Source organism: Mauremys reevesii, linkage group 3 (genome assembly GCF_016161935.1).
Source record: "Mauremys reevesii isolate NIE-2019 linkage group 3, ASM1616193v1, whole genome shotgun sequence".
In the NCBI taxonomy this organism is placed as follows: Eukaryota; Metazoa; Chordata; order Testudines; family Geoemydidae; genus Mauremys; species Mauremys reevesii.
This window is the reverse complement of record NC_052625.1, coordinates 191,072,196-191,094,708: the sequence shown is the minus strand read 5'-3', so window position 1 is coordinate 191,094,708 and position 22,513 is coordinate 191,072,196. Positions and strand designations below refer to the sequence as shown.

The following is a 22,513-nucleotide window of genomic DNA, read 5'->3' as shown; positions in this document are numbered from 1 at the left end:
TTCATCCTATTACTATTACTCCAGTTTACAAGGTCATCCAGATCTTCCTGTATGATATCCCAGTCCTTCTGTGTATTGGCAATATCTCCCAGCTTTGTGTCATCAGCAAACTTTATTAACACATTCCCACTTTTTGTGCCAACGTCAGTAATAAAAAGATTGGTCCCAAAACCGATCCCTGAGGAACTCCACTAGTAACCTCCCTCCAGCCTGAAGTTCTCCTTTCAGTACAACCTGTTGTAGTCTCCCCTTTAACCAGTTCCTTATCCACCTTTCAATTTTCATATTGATCCCCATCTTTTCCAATTTAGCTAATAATTCCCGCTATGGAACCGTATCAAATGCCTTACTGAAATCGAGGTAAATTAGATCCACTGCGTTTCCTTTGTCTAAAAAATCTGTTACCTTCTCAAAGGAAGAGATCAGGTTGGTTTGGCATGATCTACCTCTTATAAAGCCATGTTGTATTTTGTCCCAATTACCACTGACCTCAATGTCCTTAACTACTTTCTCCTTCAGAATTTTTTCCAAGACCTTGCATACTACAGATGTCAAACTAACAGGCCTGTAGTTACCCGGATCACTTTTTTTTTTCCTTTCTTAAAAATAGGAACTATGTTAGCAATTCTCCAGTCATATGGTACAACCCCTGAGTTTACAAATTCATTAAAAATTCTTGCTAATGGGCTTGCAATTTCATGTGCCAGTTCCTTTAATATTCTTGGATGAAGATTATCTGGGCCCCCTGATTTAGTCCCATTAAGCTGTTAAAGTTTGGCTTCTACCTCAGATGCGGTAATATCTACCTCCATATCCTCATTCCCATTTGTCATCCAACCATTATCCCTAAGCTCCTCATTAGCCTCATTAAAGACTGAGGCAAACTATTTGTTTAGACATTGGACCATGCCTAGGTTATGCTTAACCTCCACTCCATCCACAGTGTTTAGCGGTCCCATTTCTTCTTTCTTTGTTTTCTTATTTATATGGCTCTAGAACCTTTTACTATTGGTTTTAATTCCCTTTGCAAGATTCAACTCTACATGGCTTTTGGCCTTTCTCACTTTATCCCTACATGTTCTGACCTCAATAAGGTAGCTTTCCTTGCTGATCACTCCCATCTTCCACTCCTTGTTGGCTTTCTGCTTTTTCTTAATCACCTCTTTGAGATGCTTGCTCATCCAGCCTGGTCTACAATTCCTGCCTATGAATTTTTTCCCCTTTCTTGGGATGCAGGCTTCTGATAGTTTCTGCAACTTTGATTTGAAGTAATTCCAGGCCTTTAGATCCTCTGCCTTTAGATCCACAAGTTCTTCAGTCCAATCCACTTCCCTAAAATATGATTTTCAAGGTGAATGTGTCCTTTTAAGAACTTTTTAAACTAAAAAGTTACATTTTTTTTATTAATGTTGTAGTTAGTAAAGTCTTGTAACTAGTTAAATTTCAGGGAAGACGTTCTCAACAATACATTTAGTTATGTTTCTCTGACCTCTTGTCATTTAATGCGCAGCACTCACATGGTACTTGCATCTTCAGAGCAACTTTGTGAACACTGATTTTCATAACTGACCTGGTGAGGTGGGTAGGTATAGTTAGTGGACGTAGTTTCTTTCATTTTGAAAGACTGACACTTTGAGAGAGCTTCTTGTTAATACTGATTTGTGCTGGCAGTATCTCTCCAGAGAAAACAATGTGACCACTTTAAGTATAGCAGCCTCCATTTTTAGATGGAAAAGCTCTTGCAAAGTGGTTATAACTTGCCAAAGAGCATAAGTAATCTGTATCATAGCAGAAATTGGAATCCAGCAATTCCCATCTATCTGTCTTTTGCTCAATCTACTAAAATACACTTTTTCTCATCCTCTTATAAGATATACTGAAATTCAGCATTACAGGTGATTACTTTTCCTGAGCTATTGTTTGAAGTTTATATTAGGAACATAACCAAAAACCCCTTTTGAGATTGGGGTTCCTAGACACAATGTGTATACACCCTTAGAAGACACTGCCCCATCCTAGACAGTATATAATCTGACTTGAAACAAAGCATACAGTAGGAGGGAGGACAAGGTCATGGGGTTATGCAGCTTAATTCTTCCACAACATAATAGTTCCAAATCATCTGAAGATTTAAAAAAAAGTGAAGTGAAATTGGCTTTCCTCAAATTCTACATCCCACAGCTATAATTGTCTGTCTGATGTTTAGTGGTCTAAATAGAAGTGGGTTTTCATGAGGAATGTGAAGAAGGAAAGAGGAGTGGCCTTACCGATTAATTTAATTAGTGCTTCCTGCACACTTGGTTAGAGTAAAATATCCATGATGGGTGGGATTTTCAGAAGTGGTCGGCATTGGCCTGACTCTGCTCTCATTGAAGCCAGTGGGAGTTCGTTTTGCTGTTGATTTCAGTGGGAGCAGAATTAGCTCAATGCTCATTTGAAAATCCCCAGCTGTGGAAAGTTTGAGAATGGTGGGTGTCTGTTAGTATGTAGTCAATTATCCTAACCCATGTGTGGCAGATGTATGTGCTTTTAAAAGTGACATGTTTTCTGTCTCTTCCAATTCAGTTCGAATAAGGAGGAAATCAAGACGACGTTCACAGTGGGGTAAAGGCATTATTAAAAAGAGAAAAGTCAACAATTTGAAGAAAGATGAAGATGATGCAAAATTTGCTGATGATGAAAATCATGGGGAGGGCAGAAAACTGCTGGAGAATGGGGAGCTAGAAATCAGCACAGACTGCGTTGAGGAGAATGGAGAGGAAATGGGAGATCTGTCTATGACAAATGATGAGTCCTCTTGTGATATCATGGATATAGATGCAGAACCGAGACTTAACAATGGGACAGTAGGAAAAGAAAACAGTTTTGCATCAACAGAAGAAGAGAGTTCAAATGAATCCCTGTTAGTAAATGACAGTCTTACTGTGAATGCTGAAAAGGAATCAAGGAAGGAGTCTCCATCTAAGTGGGACTGTGTGAATGGTGAGGCATCTGCACACAGCTTAGAGGGGATACCTGTTCCAGAATGTCAGAATGGTAAAGCAGAACCAGTTGATGTTTCAGCATGTGACAATGATGTTGTGCCTCGTAATGAGCAAAAAGCTGTGTCTGAAGATCAGCCAAAGGAAAAAACAGAAGCTTCTGGTGAAAATCAGGGAGCTGATTTGGTGAAACAGTCTAATACTGAAGTACAACAATACAGCAATAATGAAAAGACACCAGTGAGCAGCACAGACATTGAGACTAAAGATATCGAACCAGATAAAGAAGGTATGGTTTGTTTTCAGTATGTCCAGTGCTGAGATTAATGCTAAAGTAAATACAGATGGGTATACTTTGTTGTAATAGCAAGTGAGTGGTGTGTTTTGTGAACTGCAACCTGAACATTTTGAACATCTGATATTCTTATAACACAATTCCACCCTGAGTTAAATGTCATTTTTGGTCACATTTCCTTAGATAAATAAGTCTACCTCAGTACTGACAATGTTTTATGTGCTTCTGTATGGCATCTGTGGGGAAACTGCAAATATACAGGTAACATTTTGTGATGCTGAAAATAATGGTGTTTTTTTTTTTAATTCCTCACACTGTTTGTATGGGACTTAGTATGTTGTGGGTTCATAGTGCTTTCTGATCCAGGCATTTACAGTGTCACTGTTTTGGGTTTTAATTCAATAAAATATAGAAAGTACGTAATCTTACAGGATTTCCGTATTGCAGATTTGAAGGATTTTGATGAAATCAGGTTGAGAGTAGTATATTTTTAAAAAATTTGTAACAAAAGCTTTTTGCCTGAGGTATATATGTTGCTTTGCAAGTGATGGTCCCTGCTGGGAGCAGTTTACAATCAATAGATAGACAGACATTGCAGAGAAAGAACAATAGACAAAGAGGTGGAAAGGATAATGGTGAATAAAAGCAGAGAAACAACATTTCTTGGGGGCCCGAGGGGAAGAGAGAAGTAAAAGGTGTTTGTTTGCTTGCTTTTTTGTTAGCTGTTCATAAATACGTAAAAGAACAATGTATCTTTAAATGGTTAGTGTTAGGGTTTGCAAAATAAATGAGCTTTAACAAAGGTTTTTAAATGGCAGGTGTCGTTATTCCTCAGTGTATAAGGTTAGGAAGTGTTTTCCAAGGATAAGGAATAGCATGGAATAAGGTACAGTAATAAGTGATAGGAGGAGATGAAGAGTATGTGTAGATTAGAAACTTGAGCAAGGCAGTGTACATGAGAAGATGAACAGGAAGAAGTGCTGATTTGTCAGGAGGAGTGGATTTTTGCAGGGCCTTGTAAGTTAGGAACACAATCTTCAACTTGGTGTGGAAGGCGAGTGGTAGCCAGTGAAGGGACTCAGACTGGGGGCAATGTAGTCTGAGTAACAGAGGAGGAAAATACTTTTAGAAATTTAATTTTGTGTATACTGAAGAAAACCAAAGTGACAATCAGTATTGTAAGAAGAGAGGAGGGTTGAATAGTTGAGGCAAGAGAGAACCTATGGCAGGACAGGATCAGAAGTAGCAATAAAGAGAGAAGAGTAAATCTTGGGAGATGTTGTAGAGAAAGAACCACTAGGATTTGGCAAATGCTTGGATGTGGAAGAAGGAGGGAAAAGTCAAATATGACCGAGATTTCAAGCTTTGGTGTCAAAAGGTGTTAAAAATTTACGCAGTGTTGGAGAAGGGAGGTCTTGGGAGGAAGAGAAAATTGGTTTAATCAGGTGGAGAGATTTGGAGAATTTGTTTTGCATCTGCACTTGATGTTGCTATGTAGAGGAGATATAACAGACCCACTTTTGCAGTGACTTGAAAAATTATTGTTGGGAATTAAGGGCTCAGTTTTAAAGTTGAGCTATTTCATGGGTGCCTTTGAACTGTACAGTTTTTATGAACATAAATAAACTTATAGGAAACTATATATCATAATGAAAGTGAAGACAATGCTATGTATTGGTTGAACCTTAATGTTTATATATTAAAAAAATTAACTTGTGCATTTTGTAAAAATCTCAATATACAAAGCTTCAGCAAACTTTTGATATCGTAAATGACATGATTCAATATACACCTCTACCCCAATATAACGCGACCTGATATAACACGAATTCGGTTATAACGCGGTAAAGCAGCCCTCCGGTGGGGCGGGGCTGCGCACTCAGGTGGATCAAAGCAAGTTCTATATAATGCGGTTTCACCTATAACGCGGTAAGATTTTTGGGCTCCCAAGGACAGCATTATATCGGGGTAGAGGTGTACTTTAAAACAGAGTATAATTTATTTTTAAAACTTAAAACTTTTTTCTCAAGTTTTTACTTTAAATAATATATCCATCTACTTGTCTAAACTCCAGCAGAGTTGTTATTTTATCTTCTATCTAGATGTGGAAAAAAAGTTTAAAAGTAACTTGATTTTTCACAAAAATCTATCTGGGAGAATCACACCATTAAACCAATGATTTCTGTGGCTTAACTTTTCTATAGGTTTTGTGAGAATTCCACATTTATCCATACTTCTCCCTACATTCTTCTTAAATTTCACCCATGGAAAAATTTGCTCCGAGATTTTTGGTAGCATTGCCTGTTCAGCTTGCACATGTGTCTGTCGCATCTCCATGCCCTGTACCAAGGCAATGTAGCGCAACCTGAGTAAACAGCCTTATGGTCTTTCTCAATCACATTTGACCAGAGAGAGTTTAGTGTGTGCCTGTTTTCCTCTTTAGAGTTAGAATGTAGTATATAGTGTTAGTTCTTTAGTTAGTTTGTAGGATTCTTAGTACTTTATAGTTGTTGGAACTGTTATTCCTTTTTTCTTGGGGGAATTTTTTTTGTTTTGTTTTTTCCTTTACTGAGATGTCAGGTTTTTTTTTTCTTGTATCTGGGATGCCAGGCTCACCAGATTTTAAACTGTGCCTCTTCTGTTGAAAAGTGATTCCCGTCAGTGATGAGGGTTTTCAGCATATTGCTTGGGATACTCGCATATCCCCAGCAAGTGGAATATTTGTATTTGTTTTAAGGGAAGATCCCACAAAAACAGGGAGATTTAAGTATAGTGTGTTAGTGATGGAGAAAGCCTTAAGACTGACTTCGGACCTGGGGACAGGAAACTCCCTGAACAGGAGCCCTCTGCTTCCGTTAATGTCCTGTCTACATTGAGATCATGATCACGAGAGCTTCCAAGGTGAAGGCAGCACTGAGATCCTGGTCTCTGATACTCTCTATCAGCAAGGTACCTATAATTGCTTCATTCGCTCAAAGACTAAGGACGGGGGGCAGATAAGTGAAGGAGAACAGGAAGATCTTTCTCAAAGAAGATTCAGGAACCAGAGACCTCAGGGTCCTGTGAGGAGTGCTGTTGAGGCTCTAAGTACTTTGGGTACCATGAAGCACTCTAAGACTTCATCTAGGTACCATACCTTGCCGATAAAGGGTACGGTATCAAAGACTATTACTGTGGCTGCCATGAGAGCCTGTTCCAGTAAGAGAGCAGCCTCACTGGAATCTGCAGTACCCTCAGACCCATGATCAACACCTTGGACAGTGACATCGAGAACAACTTCAGTGCCCATACCGCATTCTGTTGTGCTCCAAGTACCCTCATGAGTCTCCCCTCTTTGCGACTTCCGGACATCTTTTGGTACCGAGAGCTGCTCAGTCACAGCTGTGCATGTTGTATTGAGATGCACTACTTCCCAATTTTTACCATTCAGAAAGAACTGTTGTAACTTCCTTTACAATATGTAGAAAATCATTCGTAGTCAGACTCTGAGCTTTCTGTTCAAGGCTTTCCAGTTTATTTGCTCGAATAATAGTATTTGCTCAAGGAGATGTTATTCTCTGCAGATTGAAGGAAGGCAGGATAGAAGTTCTCTGCCTATTAATACTTGGGATCATCAGCAATGACTACCTCCCTTTGGCCTTATTGGGACCCATGGGCAGTGTACTGTCTGCAGTTTTCAGGGTCCCTGATTCAGTCTCATAAGGAGCATAGAAGATCTCATTTTCCAGTACCTTCCATCCCTCCCCTCTATGCTGAATCAGCAGAGGAGACCTTTGTGGAGCAAGGAGCAAAGGTGGACAAGGATGTCACCCACCATACAAATATCTCTTCTTCATCTCCTGATTAGGCAGCAATGCTTCCATCATCTCCATTAGCGGATGACTTTCAGCAGTTCCAGGACCTGCTGAAGCAGATGGTGAACATGCTTCAAATTCCCCTGGAAGAAATCCAGGATTCCCATCACTATCTTCTGGACATATTACATACTTCTACTTCAGCGCTGGTGCAACTACCAATTTAATGAAGTTCTCCTTGAGCCAGCCAAGACCACAGGGCCAAATTCCAGCAGCAGCACGCCCTACCTGCAAGAGAGCCAATTAAAAAAATACTACACCTGGGCCAGGGATCCCGAGTTTTTGTTTTTACACCTGACACCAAATTCTCTGGTCATGGACGCTGTTAATGAAAGGTGTAGACAGCATATTCCTAAAGTTACCCCATATAACAAGGACCAGAAGTGTCTGGACCATTTTGGTCATAAAAGCGCCTCTTTGGTGACATTACATATTAGGATCACGAAATGCTGATGTCAAAATATGACTTCCTGAATAACCAGAAGTGTAATGCTGTTATTGACCATTTACCACAGAAACATCAAGATCAGTTTAGTGCCATAATTAGGGCTGTCAAATTATTTAAAAAAATTAATCGTGATTAATTGTGTGATTAAAAAAAATTAATTTTGCTATTAATCGTGCAATTAAAGAAAGAATAGAATATCATTTATTTAAATATTTTTGGATGTTTTCTACTTTTTCAAATAGATTGATTTCATTTGCCACATAGAATACGAAGTATTAAGTGTTCACTTTATATTATAATTTTTATTACAAATATTTGTACTGTAAAAAACAAAAGAAATAGTGTTTTTCAGTTCACCTAATACAAATAATATAGTTCAATCCCTTTATCGTGAAAGTTGAATTTACAAATGTAGAATTATGTACAAAAAAACTGCACTCAAAAATAAAACAATGTAAAATTTTAGAGCCTGCATGTTCACTCAGTCCTACTTCTTGTTCAGTCAATCACTGAGACAAACAAGTTTGTTTACATTTGCAGGAGATAATGGTGCCTGCTACTTGTTTACAGTGTTACCTGAAAGTGACCACGGGTGTTTTCATGGCACAGTTGTAGCCGGCATCGCAAGATATTTACGTGCCAGATGCTGTAAAGATTCATATGTCCCTTCATGTTTCAACTATCCTTCCAGAGGACATGCATCCATACCAATGACGGGTTCTGCTTAATAATCCAAAACAGTGCAGACCGATGCATATTCATTTTCATCATCTGAGTCCAATGCCACCAGCAGAAAGTTGATTTTTTTTTTTATTTTTCTTATTTTGGGGGGGGGGGAGAGGGAGGGAAGGTGTTCAGGTTCTGTAGTTTCCGCATTGGAGTGCTGCTGTTTTAAGACTTCTGAAAGCATGCTCCACACCTCATCCCTCTCAGATTTTGGAAGGCACTTCAGAGTCTTAAATCTTGGATTGAGTGCTGTAGCTGTCTTTAGAAATCTCACATTGGTACCTTCTTTGCGTTTTGTCAAATCTGCTGTGAAAGTGTTCTTAAAATGAACAACATGTGCTGGGTCATCATCCAAGACTGCTATAACATGAAATATATGGCAGAATGCAGGTAAAACAGAGACATACATTCTCCCCCAAGGAATGCATTCACAAATTTTATTAACGCATTTTTTTAAACAAGCATCATCAGCATGGAAGCATGTCCTCTGGCATGCTGTCCGAAGTATGAAGGGGCATACAAATGTTTAGTTTATCTGGCATGTAAATTCCTTGCAATGCCGGCTACAAAAGTGGCATGTAAATGCCTGTTCTTACTTTCAGGTGACATAAATAAGAAGTGGGCAGCATTATGTCCCGTAAATGTAAACAAATTTGTCTGTCTTTGCAATTGGCTGAACAAGAAGTAGGGCTGAGGGCTTGTAGGCTCTAAAGTTTTACATTGTTTTGGGTTTTTTGAGTGCAGTTATGTAACAAACAAACAAAAAAACACCCTACATTTGTAAGTTACACTTTCATGATAAAAATATTGCATTATGGTACTTATATGAGGTGAATTGAAAAACACTCTATCATTTTTATGGTGCAAAGATTTGTAATAAAAGTAATATAAAATGAGCACTGTACACTTTGTATTCTGTGTTGTAATTGAAATCAATATATTTGAAAATGTAGAAAAGTATCCAAAAATATCTAATAAATTTCTATTGGTATTCTATTGTTTAACAGTGCGATTAATTACAATTAATTTTTTTGAGTTAATCATGTGAGTTAATTCCAATTAATTGACAGCCCTAGCCATAATTAAAGAGGAGGATCAGCTTTTGGTGAAGATGTCTTTGCAGGCTTCACTGGATGTGGCCAAAATTGCAGCCAGGGCTATTTTCTCCCTGCAGTAGTAATGAGATGAGCTTCCTGGCTTCAGTTGTCTGATTTCCAGCAGGAGGTATAATCGACCATTGAGGAGTTACCATTTAATGGCCACAAGCTCTTCAAGGACTTCAAAGATGACTGACTTCATACCCTAAAAGACTCTAGGGCTACACTTAGATCCTTGGGGGATATACATTCAAGTAAAAGGAAATTCACAAGGTCTCAATCTGCGCAAAGATCCCATCTAGCTCAATTTTTACCTTCTGTAGACTATCTGAACCACCAGCAATATGAGGTAGAGATTCTCTAAAACGAACATGACAACTACTGTGACTGCTTCATCCCAGCCATCAGCATCTTCCAAGCTCCATTTTTTTATGGTTTGGTTGAGAGTCTGAACCACTCGATAAGAGTTTCTCGGCTGCAGCAGCGTATCCCTTTTCCGTATGTTGGATACGGCCTGCCTGCGTGCCCCCCCTATATATATATATAGAGAGAGAGAGAGATCTCTAATATATACTAGCATGTGTGGGAGACTAGGATATCAAACAAATGGGTTTTGGAAGCCCTTACTTCTGGTTATACAATCCAGTTTCTCCATCCTACCCTCCCATCCCTCTTCAGGGACCCCCTTCACAATCAGTTGCAGAGAGAGAAGATCACATTCACCCTAAGTCTAGGGGCCACAGAACCAGTTCCACTTCAACACAAAGGATAAGTATTTTCTGATACTCAGGAGAAACAGATGTTGGCAGCCAATATTAGATCTCAGACAACTGAAGAAGAACGTCCGATATCTGAAATTCAGAATAGTCTCTCTAGCAGCTATAATTCCCTCCCTGAAGTCAGAGGACTCGTTTGCAACTCTCAGCCTCAAAGATGCTTAGTTCCATGTAGCAATTCAGCCCTTTTATGAAAGATTTATTCGTTTCATAGTTGTTCACGATCACTACCAATACCAGATCCTACCCTTTGGCTTTTCTTCCACCCAAAGGGTTTTCTCAAAAATTATGGTGGTTGTAGCTGCCCAACTCCGTTGTTTAGGAATAACAGTTTTTCCCATCTCAACCATTGGATTCTCAAAGGATGGTCTTATCAGGAGGTGCTGTTGGCAGTTAAAACAACAACGTTACTTTTCCACAGTTTAGGCCTACAAACAAATGTGGAGAAATTGGCCTTGACCCCTACACCGTGAATATTTTTAGAGGCGCGTTTCTGGATTTGATGATGGCTTATCCTCCCTCCCAACAGGTTCCTTGCTCCAAAGAACCTTATCCAAAGAATGCAGCACAGTCCTCAAGTCTTTTTGTGTTTTTATAACACAGAACACTAGATTATATCTTTGTTTCCAGGTGTGGCTCTGGACATTTTACATACCCAACAGACACAGTCTGAACTAACAGGTGTCTATACCAAGCTGGGTTCAACAGTCACTCACCTAGTAGAAGGATCCTTCCAGTGTTTGTGCAGGAACCCCATTAATCCAGAATCCCCGTACTGTCATAACATTGGACCCTTCTCTCTTGGGATGGGGAGCACATTTGGGTCATCACCCAGGCCAAGGCAAATGCTCACAACAAGAACAGTGCTTGCACATCAATCTGCTGGAATTGAGGGCAGTTAGAAATGCATATCCACCAACACCATTGCTTTAAAGGTTGTCAACAAGATCAAGCAGGACCAAGCCAGGATAATTTTGAATGTACCAACTTGGCCAAGACAAGTTTGGTTTCCTTATCTTATCAGACTCGCCTCTGACCCTCTGTGGCAGCTCTTGTTTGATTCTTGACTGTCTCAATGTGGATCGAACACTTCACCCAAATCTGAATGTTCTGCAACTCCAAGCATAGTGTCTCAATGGTTCTTGGAACTAAAAGCATCCTGTTCATCAGGAGTATAATTTGTGTTGTTAAATATCAGGAAAATCTACGAGATAATCTTACCTCCAGAAATGGAGCAGATACCATCTTTGGTGTAACTGCCATCATCTTTCGCATGTCTAGTCATCTTTTTCTTGGATTACCTGTTGGAATTGAAGACATTTGGTCTCTGTATGAGAGTTCCATCAAGGTTTTGTTAGTATCAATAACAGCTGTTTATTTGTCAGTAGAAGGTTTCTCAATTTTCGCACATCCAGCCACAAGGAGGTTTCATTAAAGATCTTATGAATCTTTTTCTGATTATTAGAGATCTTACTCTGCTTTGGGATCTCAAACTTTTGAGCCACTAGCTGTGTGCTCTGTTACATTTGTCTATGAAAGCGGCCTTTTTGGTGGGCAATTCTTCTGCTTTAAAGTTTGGGGAGAGTGGGGCTGTAATGGCAGGCCCTCCATTTACTGTGTTGTCCAGGGAGAAAGCATCATTGCAACCCCATCCAAAATTTTAACTAAGGTTTCTTGTGAGTTTCACATTAACCAAACTATTCACCTTTCAGTTTTTTCTTTACTAAGCCTCATAACTCTATACAGCAAGCCACCTTCCTTCCATACACTAGATGTTAAGAAAGCATTAGCCTTTTACTTGAACAGAACCAAGACATTCAGGAAGTCCCCTAGACTTCCCCACCTCTATTGCAGATAGGTCTAAGGGATCCAGTATCTTCATGCAGAGAGACTATAAATGGATCTCTGAATATATTACCACCTGTTGTGGCTTGGCTGATGCTCAACCTTCTGTACGAGTGACTGCATGTTCTACTAGATCAGTCTACATCTGTAGCCCTGTTCATGGATGTTTGCAGAAATCTGCAGAGCTGCAGCATGGTCTTCACTACAGACTTTTTCCTACCATTGTGCTTTGGTTCACGTTGCTAGATCAGATGCTGCAGTAGGCAATGCAGACCTCTCTTCAGTGCTGGACTCTGTTCTGTACCTCCCACTTCCTTAATGGGTTGCTGTGGTGGAGACACCTGAAGTGGAGTACTCACAGGGACACTACTTGAAGAAGGAGAGGTCTTGCGCTGTAATTGGAGTTCTTTGAGATGTCTGTCCGTGTGGGTGCACTACTACCCATCCTCCTTCCCCCGCACTTCAGAGTTTCTCTGTGGGACTTTGTCGTAGAGAAGGAACTGAGGGTTGTTTGCCCATGCGGCCATATATAGCCTCAGTATGGGACACAAGCAGGGCTTAAATTCTTATAGATTATTTCCTGGAGCCCCACTTACCCCTCCGCAACATGCTATAAAAACTCCCAGGTCGTTGAAAATATTTACCGGAGCTCTGCTCTGGACAGCTCCGGCTGAATTTAGACCTGGACACAAGGATATATAGGGCACATGCGCAAGCTGAATGCGCACTGCTACCAAATAGCTTTGATCAAAGGCTCAGGGTGCATGCACTCCTAAAGTGGAGCACCCAGAGGGAGCTCTAGTTATTGCACAAGGTGAGTAACCTTTCCTTCTTCTCTAATGACCCAGAAGGAACAGAGCACAGCTGTCAGTTTGACTTCCTTGTTCCTTGTTACCCCACCAAGCAGGGCCGGCTTTAGGAAGTGCGGGGCCCAATTCGAACAGTTTCGACAGGGCCCCGGCAGGGATGACTTAAAAAAAGAAAAAACACATGTAAAAAACCACGTCGGGTTTGTACTCACGGAGCGGTGCTCCGAGTCTTCGGCGGCACTTCAGCGGTGGGTCCTTCACTCGCTCCAGGTCTTCAGTGGCACTGAAGGACCCGCCGCCGAAGTGCCACCGAAGACCCAGAGCAAGCAAAGGATGTGCCGCCGAAGACCCGAAGCGCCACCAGGTGAGTAAAAATTAAAGAAGCGCCTCTAGCCAGGGAAGGGATTCTCACTAGGCGCGGGGCCCTCTTAGGAGCAGAGCCTGATTCGGGGGAATTGGTGGATTAGCCTAAAGCCGGCCCTGCCACCAAGGAAGTACTATGTGCAGAAGCATGGGTGCAGTTCTCCGCTAGATGGTGAAAGAGAGACAAATGAAGGGGGAGAAAGGAAGCTAATATAGTGGTAAGTTTGGGACCAAATTGTCCCTTGTTCCCTTTAGAAGCTTGAGAGTACTGGGGAGGTAGCACACATGGCCCAGTAGGGAGAAGAGAATGTTTTATGTCAATTCCCAATGGTCCCCCTTCAGTCCTGATGAGTTCCAGGTGGAGCAGTGTCCAGCCTTCCTCAGGGGTGATTATTGTAGAGCTTTGAGGTGCTGTCAAGGAAAACACGAGTCACAGACATGAAATGAAACCAGTAAGGGGTTTGCATTGTGGTGTAGGATAGTCCAGTGAATTAGTATGCTAAAGAGACAGTTTGCTATTCCTGCCTCTGCTTGTGTATGCCTTCTCCTTATCACTCCTCGTGGGCTGGCATTGACTGAGAGTATGTTAAAGAAAACATGCCCCGGTGTGGGGCAGAGTGCATCCCCGTAACACAAGTACTTGCAAAAGTCTTGGCGCGCTCTGTAATAAAATAATATAAACATTAATTATTAAGAACAAATAAATGCTGCCGTAAACATATTTCTTTTCATTTCTGGCACCAGTTGGCAATCTGAAATGTAGAAGGAAGCTTATTCTACAATTAGGGCATAATTATTATGAATTCTTGCTCTCTCTATCAGAATGTTGTGATAAGGGAAGGGTAATTAAACTAACCATTTGGAATGTAAGGGAACACTAGGGATGTATTAGGTGAAAGCCGGTCAATCTGGAATTTCTTACTTAAAATGTAAGTTAAAAAAGCTTTTAATATTGATGTAGAAGTTTACTGGGAATCACTGTGAACTTTTAAAGCTCAGGGAGATGTGACTAGAGTGGTGCAAATATCCAATTTTTCATTTCAGTATCCTGACCAAAAAGTCTGGGAGGAAGAAAAATTATTTTGGTTTGAAGTGAAGCAAAAAAGAGGTGGTTTTAAAAAAAAAAAAAAAGTAATAAAAAAATTTCAGCTAACCCTAAAAGGAAAAAAAACCCACCCTAGTTTTGTGTCAAGCTAAACATTTATTTCCAGGTATCTTAAAAAATACAATTGAAGCACAATAAGAAATAAAACATAATTTTTAATCAAAGTTGAAACATTCAGTTTTGAAAATGTTTCAACTTGTCTGGATTATTTTTTCTACTGAAACAGTTTGGTGAATTTAACATGACATTGTGAAATCTTTCGGTTGACCTGAATCTGAATTTTTTGGTGAAAGTGTTTCATCTGAAAAATTTTGCCCAGCTCTAATTGTGACTTTCTTATACTTGTTAGGATTTGTGCTTCTGTGTTCTGGACAAGTGGCATCCTTCATATTTATGTGAAGAGATACCAGATAATAGAGAATTATGCTAATTGAACCTACCAGTGCCTTAAGCATATATCAGCAGCTATAAGTGGCTTGTCTTGAGCAGTGGTCATTACCTGGCATTATTTTTCAGATGGTAAAACAAACTCTCAATAGTAGACCTACAAATAAGAAATCTAATCCAATGATAAATATGATGATAGAATGACATCTGAGATCACAATAGCATCACCAGTTGAAATTACCCTGGCCAAAGTATGGCTCAGTTGCCACTTTGAGCCGTTTAATAAAAATCTGTCTTTTCTATTTCATTTAATAAAATTGAGAAATCTATTGCTTTGTCTCTCATAAAAAAAAAAAAAATGCCATACCAGAGTGCCCTCCACATAGCAATGAGTGCAATTCATATGTCTTTAAAATGGAACCAAGTAGAAATGAAAAGCAAGCACAATTTGATCTGTAGGGGACACCACTTTATAGAGAAATGAATTGTGAATTAAACTAACCAGTGAAACTGTTGCTGGGTGATGCAATAAATAGATTCAAGCTATGTTAGAGTAGACTCTGACCCATGCAATTCTTTTTGCCTGTTTAATCCTGTCACACGATGTTGAAATGTCTGGTGACAGTAAGAGTGGAAAAGTATGAGTCAATAACAATGTCCATAATGTGCATTCTTCAAAAGCCTGATTTAAAACATTTTTAATAAATCAAATTCAGACTTTAAATAAGTCTCTTTTAATAGTGAGGGTAATAAAACACTGGAACATCTTGTTGTGGAAAGTGGTGGATTCTCCAGCAGTTGATGATTTTCAGTAAAGATTGTCCTTCAGTATGCAGTATTTCAACCAGAAGTTATGGGCTGGTTGCAGAAATTAGTGGCCTGTGTTATGCAGCAGGTCAGACTAGATGATCTGCTGTTGACTTCGATGGGTGGTAGCTGCTTTAATAGTAAATTCTAATTATCTTCTTATTTTCAGCCAGATTTCCAAAAAGAGGGTGTTGTGTACAAATGATTCTGTCCTATTCACGGCTGTCAGTAGTAACACAAGGTCAAATCTTAATTTCAATGCCTCGATAATATGGTGGTATGGACTATATAAATGCCATTAGCTATTTTTAGTGGGGGTTTGAATGGGACATTATAGTTGAAAGACTATTGGAAATGTGTTGCATTTAATAAATATTTTATTTTACTTTAATTTTTTATCAGTTGTTCCTGATGTGCTGTAATTTTGCATTCAAATCACAGGTGTATCGAAATTTAAGAAATCTCGAAAAGTCGCTTTGGAGCCCCCAAAACCTGCAAGTCTGGAGCAGGTTCCGGAGGAGCCGTTGGATCTCATACCCCCTCTACTTGTTGACCATGACAGATTAAAGGTAATGGGACTGAGAACTAAATTTAATAATTACCACTACCAACCCTTTTCAGACCCCATGGAAGATACTTTTATACTCTGTACAGAAAATTGTGAAGACCCAACTTCCCTTATTTTATACTGCAGAAAGTATAATCTTTTCTGTCAGCATTATCGTTTGAAGATTTTCTTTATCCAGCCATTTTTATTTAATTAGTGACCACATAACAAAATTGTTAACTACTCCTTTGTATCTTACTGCTGTATCTGCAGATACAGTAATAAATATACATATAAAAGCTTTTTAATAATTATGGTATAACAGTCCAGTCCAGTGTTTCCAGTGCAGTTTGTGCAGACACGATTATGCAGTAATAGGGGTTGATGATGTGGTTATGTTGATTGCTGGAGTTAATATCTGCTCTTTTCCCGCCCCCCCCCCCCCATCAAGTTTGTTTTTGTTTTTTTTGGTAGGCATCAGAACAAAGGAGAGTTTTTTTTGTTTTTTGTTTTTAAGAAGGGCTTTGAATGTTTACAGAGAGCTTCTCCCAAGTGTGAATATGTTTTCCATGAGTGTAGTAATTAGAGAATCTCTGCATACTGAAACAAACAAATGTAAAGAAGATCTCTATTAAGAGTTATCTGCTCTTAAGATTGTTGACAGTAGTTATATTATTTACATACTGAACCATGTTCTTGTTCGGAACATAAAATATCCTTCTAGCACATTTCTGCTTTGTCTACAAACAATTAAATGTAATAATTAGTCTCAAACAGATTTCAAGAATGAATATATGAAAAACTTGATTCTTTATTTGTGTGTTATGTTTTTCCTCTTAACAGAAACTACTGGATTTGTTGGTTAAGAGAAGTAACAACCTGACTGTTGACCAACTTGAGAGGCTGTACTCACTCCTTAGTCAGTGCATCTATCGGCATCGTAAAGATTATGACAAATCACAACTTGTAGAGGTAAAGTTTTACAATTTCTCTTGTTTCTCATCTGAACTTTGCAATAGAATTTGGATAGCAATATTTCTATATTAACTGGTGCACATTTGAAATCCTCTTGTGAAAACTGTATTAACTACTAAAGATAAAAAGAAACTTGGTGCAATAAAGGCTTAAGGAATACAGTAACCATTAGTTTCTGATATGACCCAATCCCCCTATCTTTCCCCTGCAAACAATCAGACCCATCCTGGGGTGTCTCTGTTTCTGTCACATTAAATGCGATCTTAAAGAACATACAGGATGCAAATGACAAAATCCATAAAATTCAGATATAAGACTGGAGAAGTAGTATGAACTCATTCTCTAGAGGCGAAATACTTGTGACACCTAAGAGACTAACACATTTATTTGAGCATAAACTTTCATGGGCTACAGCCCACTTCATCGGATGCATAGAATGGAACATATAGTAAGGAGCTATATATATACATACAGAGAACATGAAAAGGTGGGAGTTGCCCTACCAACTCTAAGAGGCTAATTAATTAAGATGAGCAATTATCAGCAGGGGAAATAAAACTTTTGTAGTGATAATGACAAGAAGGTGTGAGGATACTTAACGTGGGGAAATAGATTCAATGTGTGTAATGGCTCAGCCATTCCCAGTCTCTATTCAAGCCTAAATTGATGGTATCTAGTTTGCATATTAATTCAAGTTCAGCAGTTTCTCTTTGGAATCTGGTTTTGAAGCTTTTCTGTTGCAAGATTGCCACCTTTAAGTCTGTTACTGAGTGACCAGAGAGGTTGAAGTGTTGGCAGTCTTGCAACAGAAAAGCTTCAAAAACAAAAACTGTCTGTGAGCCAGTTGTCTCTGTCACTCGCACCCTTCACCATAGAAATGTTTGCATTTCAGAAGCCCTGTCTGAAGAGTCTGTAAAGTACTTTGGGACTTTTGAGTAAGCAGTGTTTTAATAATGTAAAGTGCAATTAGGGCTTAAATATCTTCCTTTTAAAAGGCTTTTCAGACTGAAGAACATGTCTTTTGCTATAGTCCAGGGATCGGCAACCTTTGGCACTTGGCCCATGAGGGAAATCAGCTGGCAGGCCAGGACGGTTTGTTTACCTGCTGTGTCCGCGAGTTTGGCCAATCGCAGCTCCCACTGGCCGCGGTTTGCCGTTCTAGGCCAATGGGGGTTGCGGGAAGCCACAGCCAGCACATCCCTCAGCCTACGCCGCGTGCCAAAGGTTGCCGATCCCTGCTATAGTCCATTTATAAGATTAGGTTTTAAAAAATACTGGATTCATTTCTAAACACTGGACAGTAGATGGTTGTTATGAAACCTTACATTTTTGTATGATGTGGAAAAAACTACTACTTTTCAGTGGCCATGTTTCAGATAAATGATTGGCCTTAAATCAACAAACAGAAGTATTGCTTGGCAGCAGCTCTGGTCCACCCCTCGGCCTTCCTCATTTAGTAATACATGGAGGGTGCATCAGCTGACGTCTGATCTTAATACACCTGCGTCTTCCCATTAACCATCAACTAGAAAAACTAATTTAAGAAGCATTAATGCAGAAAACAGTCTCCCATTTATTGTTTTCCATCCACTAGCAGAAATGGTTAACAGAATTGTCTATTTTCTTATATTTGTTCAGGTTTAAAAGAAAATCATAGTAGATCTGATTATATAACACTAATTTTATTTCTGTTGCTGTATATTTATATATAATTAATGCTTGGTGTGTCTTGCAGGAAATGGAAAGAACAGTTCATATGTTTGAAACATTCCTGTGATCTCTTTGAGATGGGTGGATTTATCCTCTTAAACTGCTCATGGGAGAGCAGTCTTCTGAGCCATTTGATTTCCAATTGCACCAAGTATGTGCAGAGCCTTGGTCTTAAGTGCTCGCTCTCTTTCTTTCTGTTAAATTTGGTGCTATTGTCTCAGGTACCTGAAACCAACCAGCCTACAAGAACCAAACAGAACTTCAGACAGTTGTATCTAATATAAATAAAGAATACAACACCACAACTTGGAGATTTTTGGTGCTACAGAAACTGCTCTCATTTCTGCTCCTGTTCTCTCTACATGCATTATCTTTTGGGAAACTTCAGACACAGTGGAGCAGACCAACAAACACAAAACCTGAATAGAGCAGATCTAACTAGGTTGAATTTTTTTAAATGGACAACTTTTTAAATTTTCCTTTTCAGTTTTTTTTCTTGTTCTCTGGGGTAATGGACAGAAACCTGTTTCAAAGATGGCAGTGATGCATTGTGGTAGGAAACTTTAGTAACTGGATGTACAGTAATTTGAAAATGAGGCTCTCTAGAACTGCCTTTAATGTGCCTTTTTAGTCAATTGAGAAAGATAAGGCTATTCAAATGGTTGGGCCTGTAGCAAATGGCAGAGTTTAAAAAGTTGTCTTCAGAATGAAGAGCTCCAAAAGGATGATTTGCATTTCCTCATCATTGAATGGCAACCAGTATTATGATTCTAAAATGCCTGTCTTACTCTACAGAACTAAACTAAGACACACTGAAAAAAGCAACACAACTTTACCAAAACAGTGAAATTCTTTTATTCTATTGGTATATTTGTTATAGAAATAAACTACACAGTGAAACTCTTGTATGTTGCTGAAAACGAAGTGAAGAGAATATTCATTAAGGGGGCTATTCTTTTTTCCCACGATTCTATTTATTTGTTGTCCATTTTGAGTTCTTAGAAACAAAAGATGTTTAATTCTGGCAGGTTTCTTTCTAATGTTTTGTTTTTATGAAAGCTAAGACTTGCTGAATGGACATAGAAAGGAGAGACAGTTAGCCAAAAGTCCTGGACCCCTAGCTCACTGTAAGTACAATTTAATCCAGGCTCCCACACCTTGGGCCGTGTATAGCAGTATTAGGGTGGGGGGAGGGGGGACGATACTTTATATGATCATTGGCCATTTGTGGACCTCTGAACTGGGGTGTGTGGATTGCAGTTCTCTATAGCTGAATAGTGAGTGTATCAGTAGTTCAAAACTTTCCTTTCTGGAAATTGGAGACACACAATCTAGGCAGTTGGAAGAGGCAAGGACGTTGCAGTAAAAGTCTTATCACAGGCTCAGTGTTAAAACATTATCTGGGCTGATTTGTTTCAGACAAATAAGTAGAAAATGTTGTAGACAGGTTGGCTGATGTTACCATGTGTTACCGTTCATTATAACTGTTATATGTAGCTGCAGGAGCGTCTTTCCAAAATATGCAACACGTGTTTTGTTTTTAATTAGAGAAAACAGTCTTGGACTACTGCAGAGATATTGAGCTACCTCAGCTTTTTCTATTTTAGTTACCAACAGTGTTTACGGAGAACTGTAACACTCTCTGCTACCGTTTACATGCTGAAGCTAAGGTACTTGTCTCCATGTCTTTGGCTAGGAGTAGTATGCCACTGCAAAAAAACAAACTTGGGCCTTGGGCTACTGCAGTAATCCAAAGTGCTTCTTTGTGTTTTATGTTTAAGCCTTCTAATTCTAGTTTGACCTTTTTCTCCCCCAAAATGCCACTTGTTTTCTTAATATCTAAGAGAAAAAAGTTTGAAGGCTTAGTATGCATCTAGTCATACTATTCTAAATGCAACCCATGTAGAAACACTGTATATTTTGGTGAGAAAGTGCGATTAAAAAATAACAAAAAACAAACAACCCAACAAAAGCCCCATATTTCAAACAAGGTGTTCTTTGCTCTCTCAAATTTGATTATGGGGATTTTTTTCATGTTTCCTTTAGTATTTATTACCATCATTCCTGTTTCATATATTTTGCAGTCTGGTACATTAATAACAATTTTGTATTTTGATGGAAATTGTTACAAATTTTAAGATTTGATTAAATAAAATGTAGCAGATTTTTTGTAGCAAGTTTCTGGTAAAAGGGTTTTTTGCAAGTCTCAGGTTCTTGCTGCAGATTTTTTTTTTTAAATATTTATTCCAGTTTCACTTATTCAGAGAAGTATTTGTTCAGGTAGTAGCAGGACTTGTGAAAGGTAAAACTGCATACATTTTTAACTTGTTGCTAAATTTGTATGAATTAAACAATTAAGTTTTTAGTCATCAGTGAGTTTGACAAGCAAATATAAGTTCACGCCTAGCATTAAAGCTCGCGCCTAGCATTAAAATGCTTCCAACAGGTCAATTCTTTTTAAAATAACTTTTAATAGTCATTAAAAATCGATACAGAAACTGAAAGGTGCAACTTTATTAACTGATGAGCTGCAACTTCAATATTTTAGGTCTTTTGAAAAGAAATAGCCAATCTAAATATGTTTTTCTTGGGTAAAATTATACCTGCCTTTCTGGCCCAAATAATCACATTACTACATCAGTTTTTTTTTTTCCTTTACAGATGCCTGGTGGGTATAGAGTTAAAGCAGCTGTTAATCTATCCATGTGGTCTAAACTTGTTTACTGTTTGTACATCTTTAATTTTTTTTGACATATAGCACGGGCAAGACTTTGTACAAATTGACCTCTATTCCTTGTTTTCTGATGTGAAAATTGCAAATAAACTCCTGTGCAAGGCCTTGTTCTTGGATCAGTAAAATGTGGCAGAGCCAGGTGGAGGTAACTTTGTGGGCCATTGGGACTGTATTGGAGTTAGTGGAACTGTTCTAGGGTGAAGTTGATGGCTGTGGAGTTAATAGTATTTGCAAGCTTGAATCTCACCTGTGATTAATTTTTGTTTGTTTTGTCTCCTTTTGTATTGTTGATTTTTCTCATATGCCAATGTATTTATAGGATTACTGGGTTTTTTGTATTCTCTTGTCTTCCCATTTTTTTGATTAAGTTGGTGGGTCAGCTCTGGCTTTTACATTCAATATATTGAATGTCAGGTCCTGCAGCTGATAGTCATTTTATTTTATTGTTTGTAATCACAACATAAGCTTGAATTTGGGCTTGTACCTGCATCTTGTGTATCTTGTACATTGGGTTATTTAGACATCGGGGAGTCCTATTGTTTGGTTAATGTATGTCTACTTTGTGGATTAAGTAGACTTCTTTCATCAACTATGGTATATTTTGGATTCTATAGTTTTATTCAGAATTGTGTTAAAATTGATGTTTTGCATTTTAACTTCATTTTACATTAGTTTGAAGTAAGTTATTTAATTTTTGAACTTCTGGAAATTTTGAACATTTTACTGTAATTTGTAATATAACTGCTGTGAAATACTTGAATAAAGATTACAAGAAAAACATGGCTTTAGTTCCATTAAAAATGTTCTTGCATTTCAATGAAATGGTAATCTCCTAACTGAATGTCAGCCCTTTTCAAGCCAGAGATTTCATTGATGTTTCAGTAGGCATAATTTAATTTTGGGATCTCACTGCTTGGTTGTTTAGACAGTTTAGTCAGTATCTTTGCTCTCAATGTTTGCCTGTTAAAGGAAAACATCCACTTTTAATTTTGGCTAACTATTTGAAATTTGCAGTGTGGATTATAATTAAATAACCTCAAGAAGAAAAATCTCC

At 38.7% G+C, this 22,513-nt stretch overlaps 1 protein-coding gene across 5 annotated transcripts in view; it reads left to right on the top strand.

The window, feature by feature from the left end:
- ATAD2B (ATPase family AAA domain containing 2B) overlaps positions 1–22,200 on the top strand; it is a 144,080-nt gene extending 121,880 nt beyond the window's left edge. For 3 of the 5 annotated variants that reach the window (XM_039529400.1, XM_039529399.1, XM_039529398.1), the window contains exons 25-28: positions 2,566–3,270; positions 15,935–16,062; positions 16,884–17,012; positions 18,751–22,200. In XM_039529400.1, coding sequence (XP_039385334.1) covers positions 2,566–3,270; positions 15,935–16,062; positions 16,884–17,012; positions 18,751–18,792 — 1,004 coding nt within the window. In that variant the 3' untranslated portion in view covers positions 18,793–22,200. The remainder of the gene's footprint in view (positions 1–2,565; positions 3,271–15,934; positions 16,063–16,883; positions 17,013–18,750) is intronic. The other 2 variants (XR_005595927.1, XR_005595926.1) reach the window with 2 other exon arrangements.
- Positions 22,201–22,513: the final 313 nt, after the last annotated feature.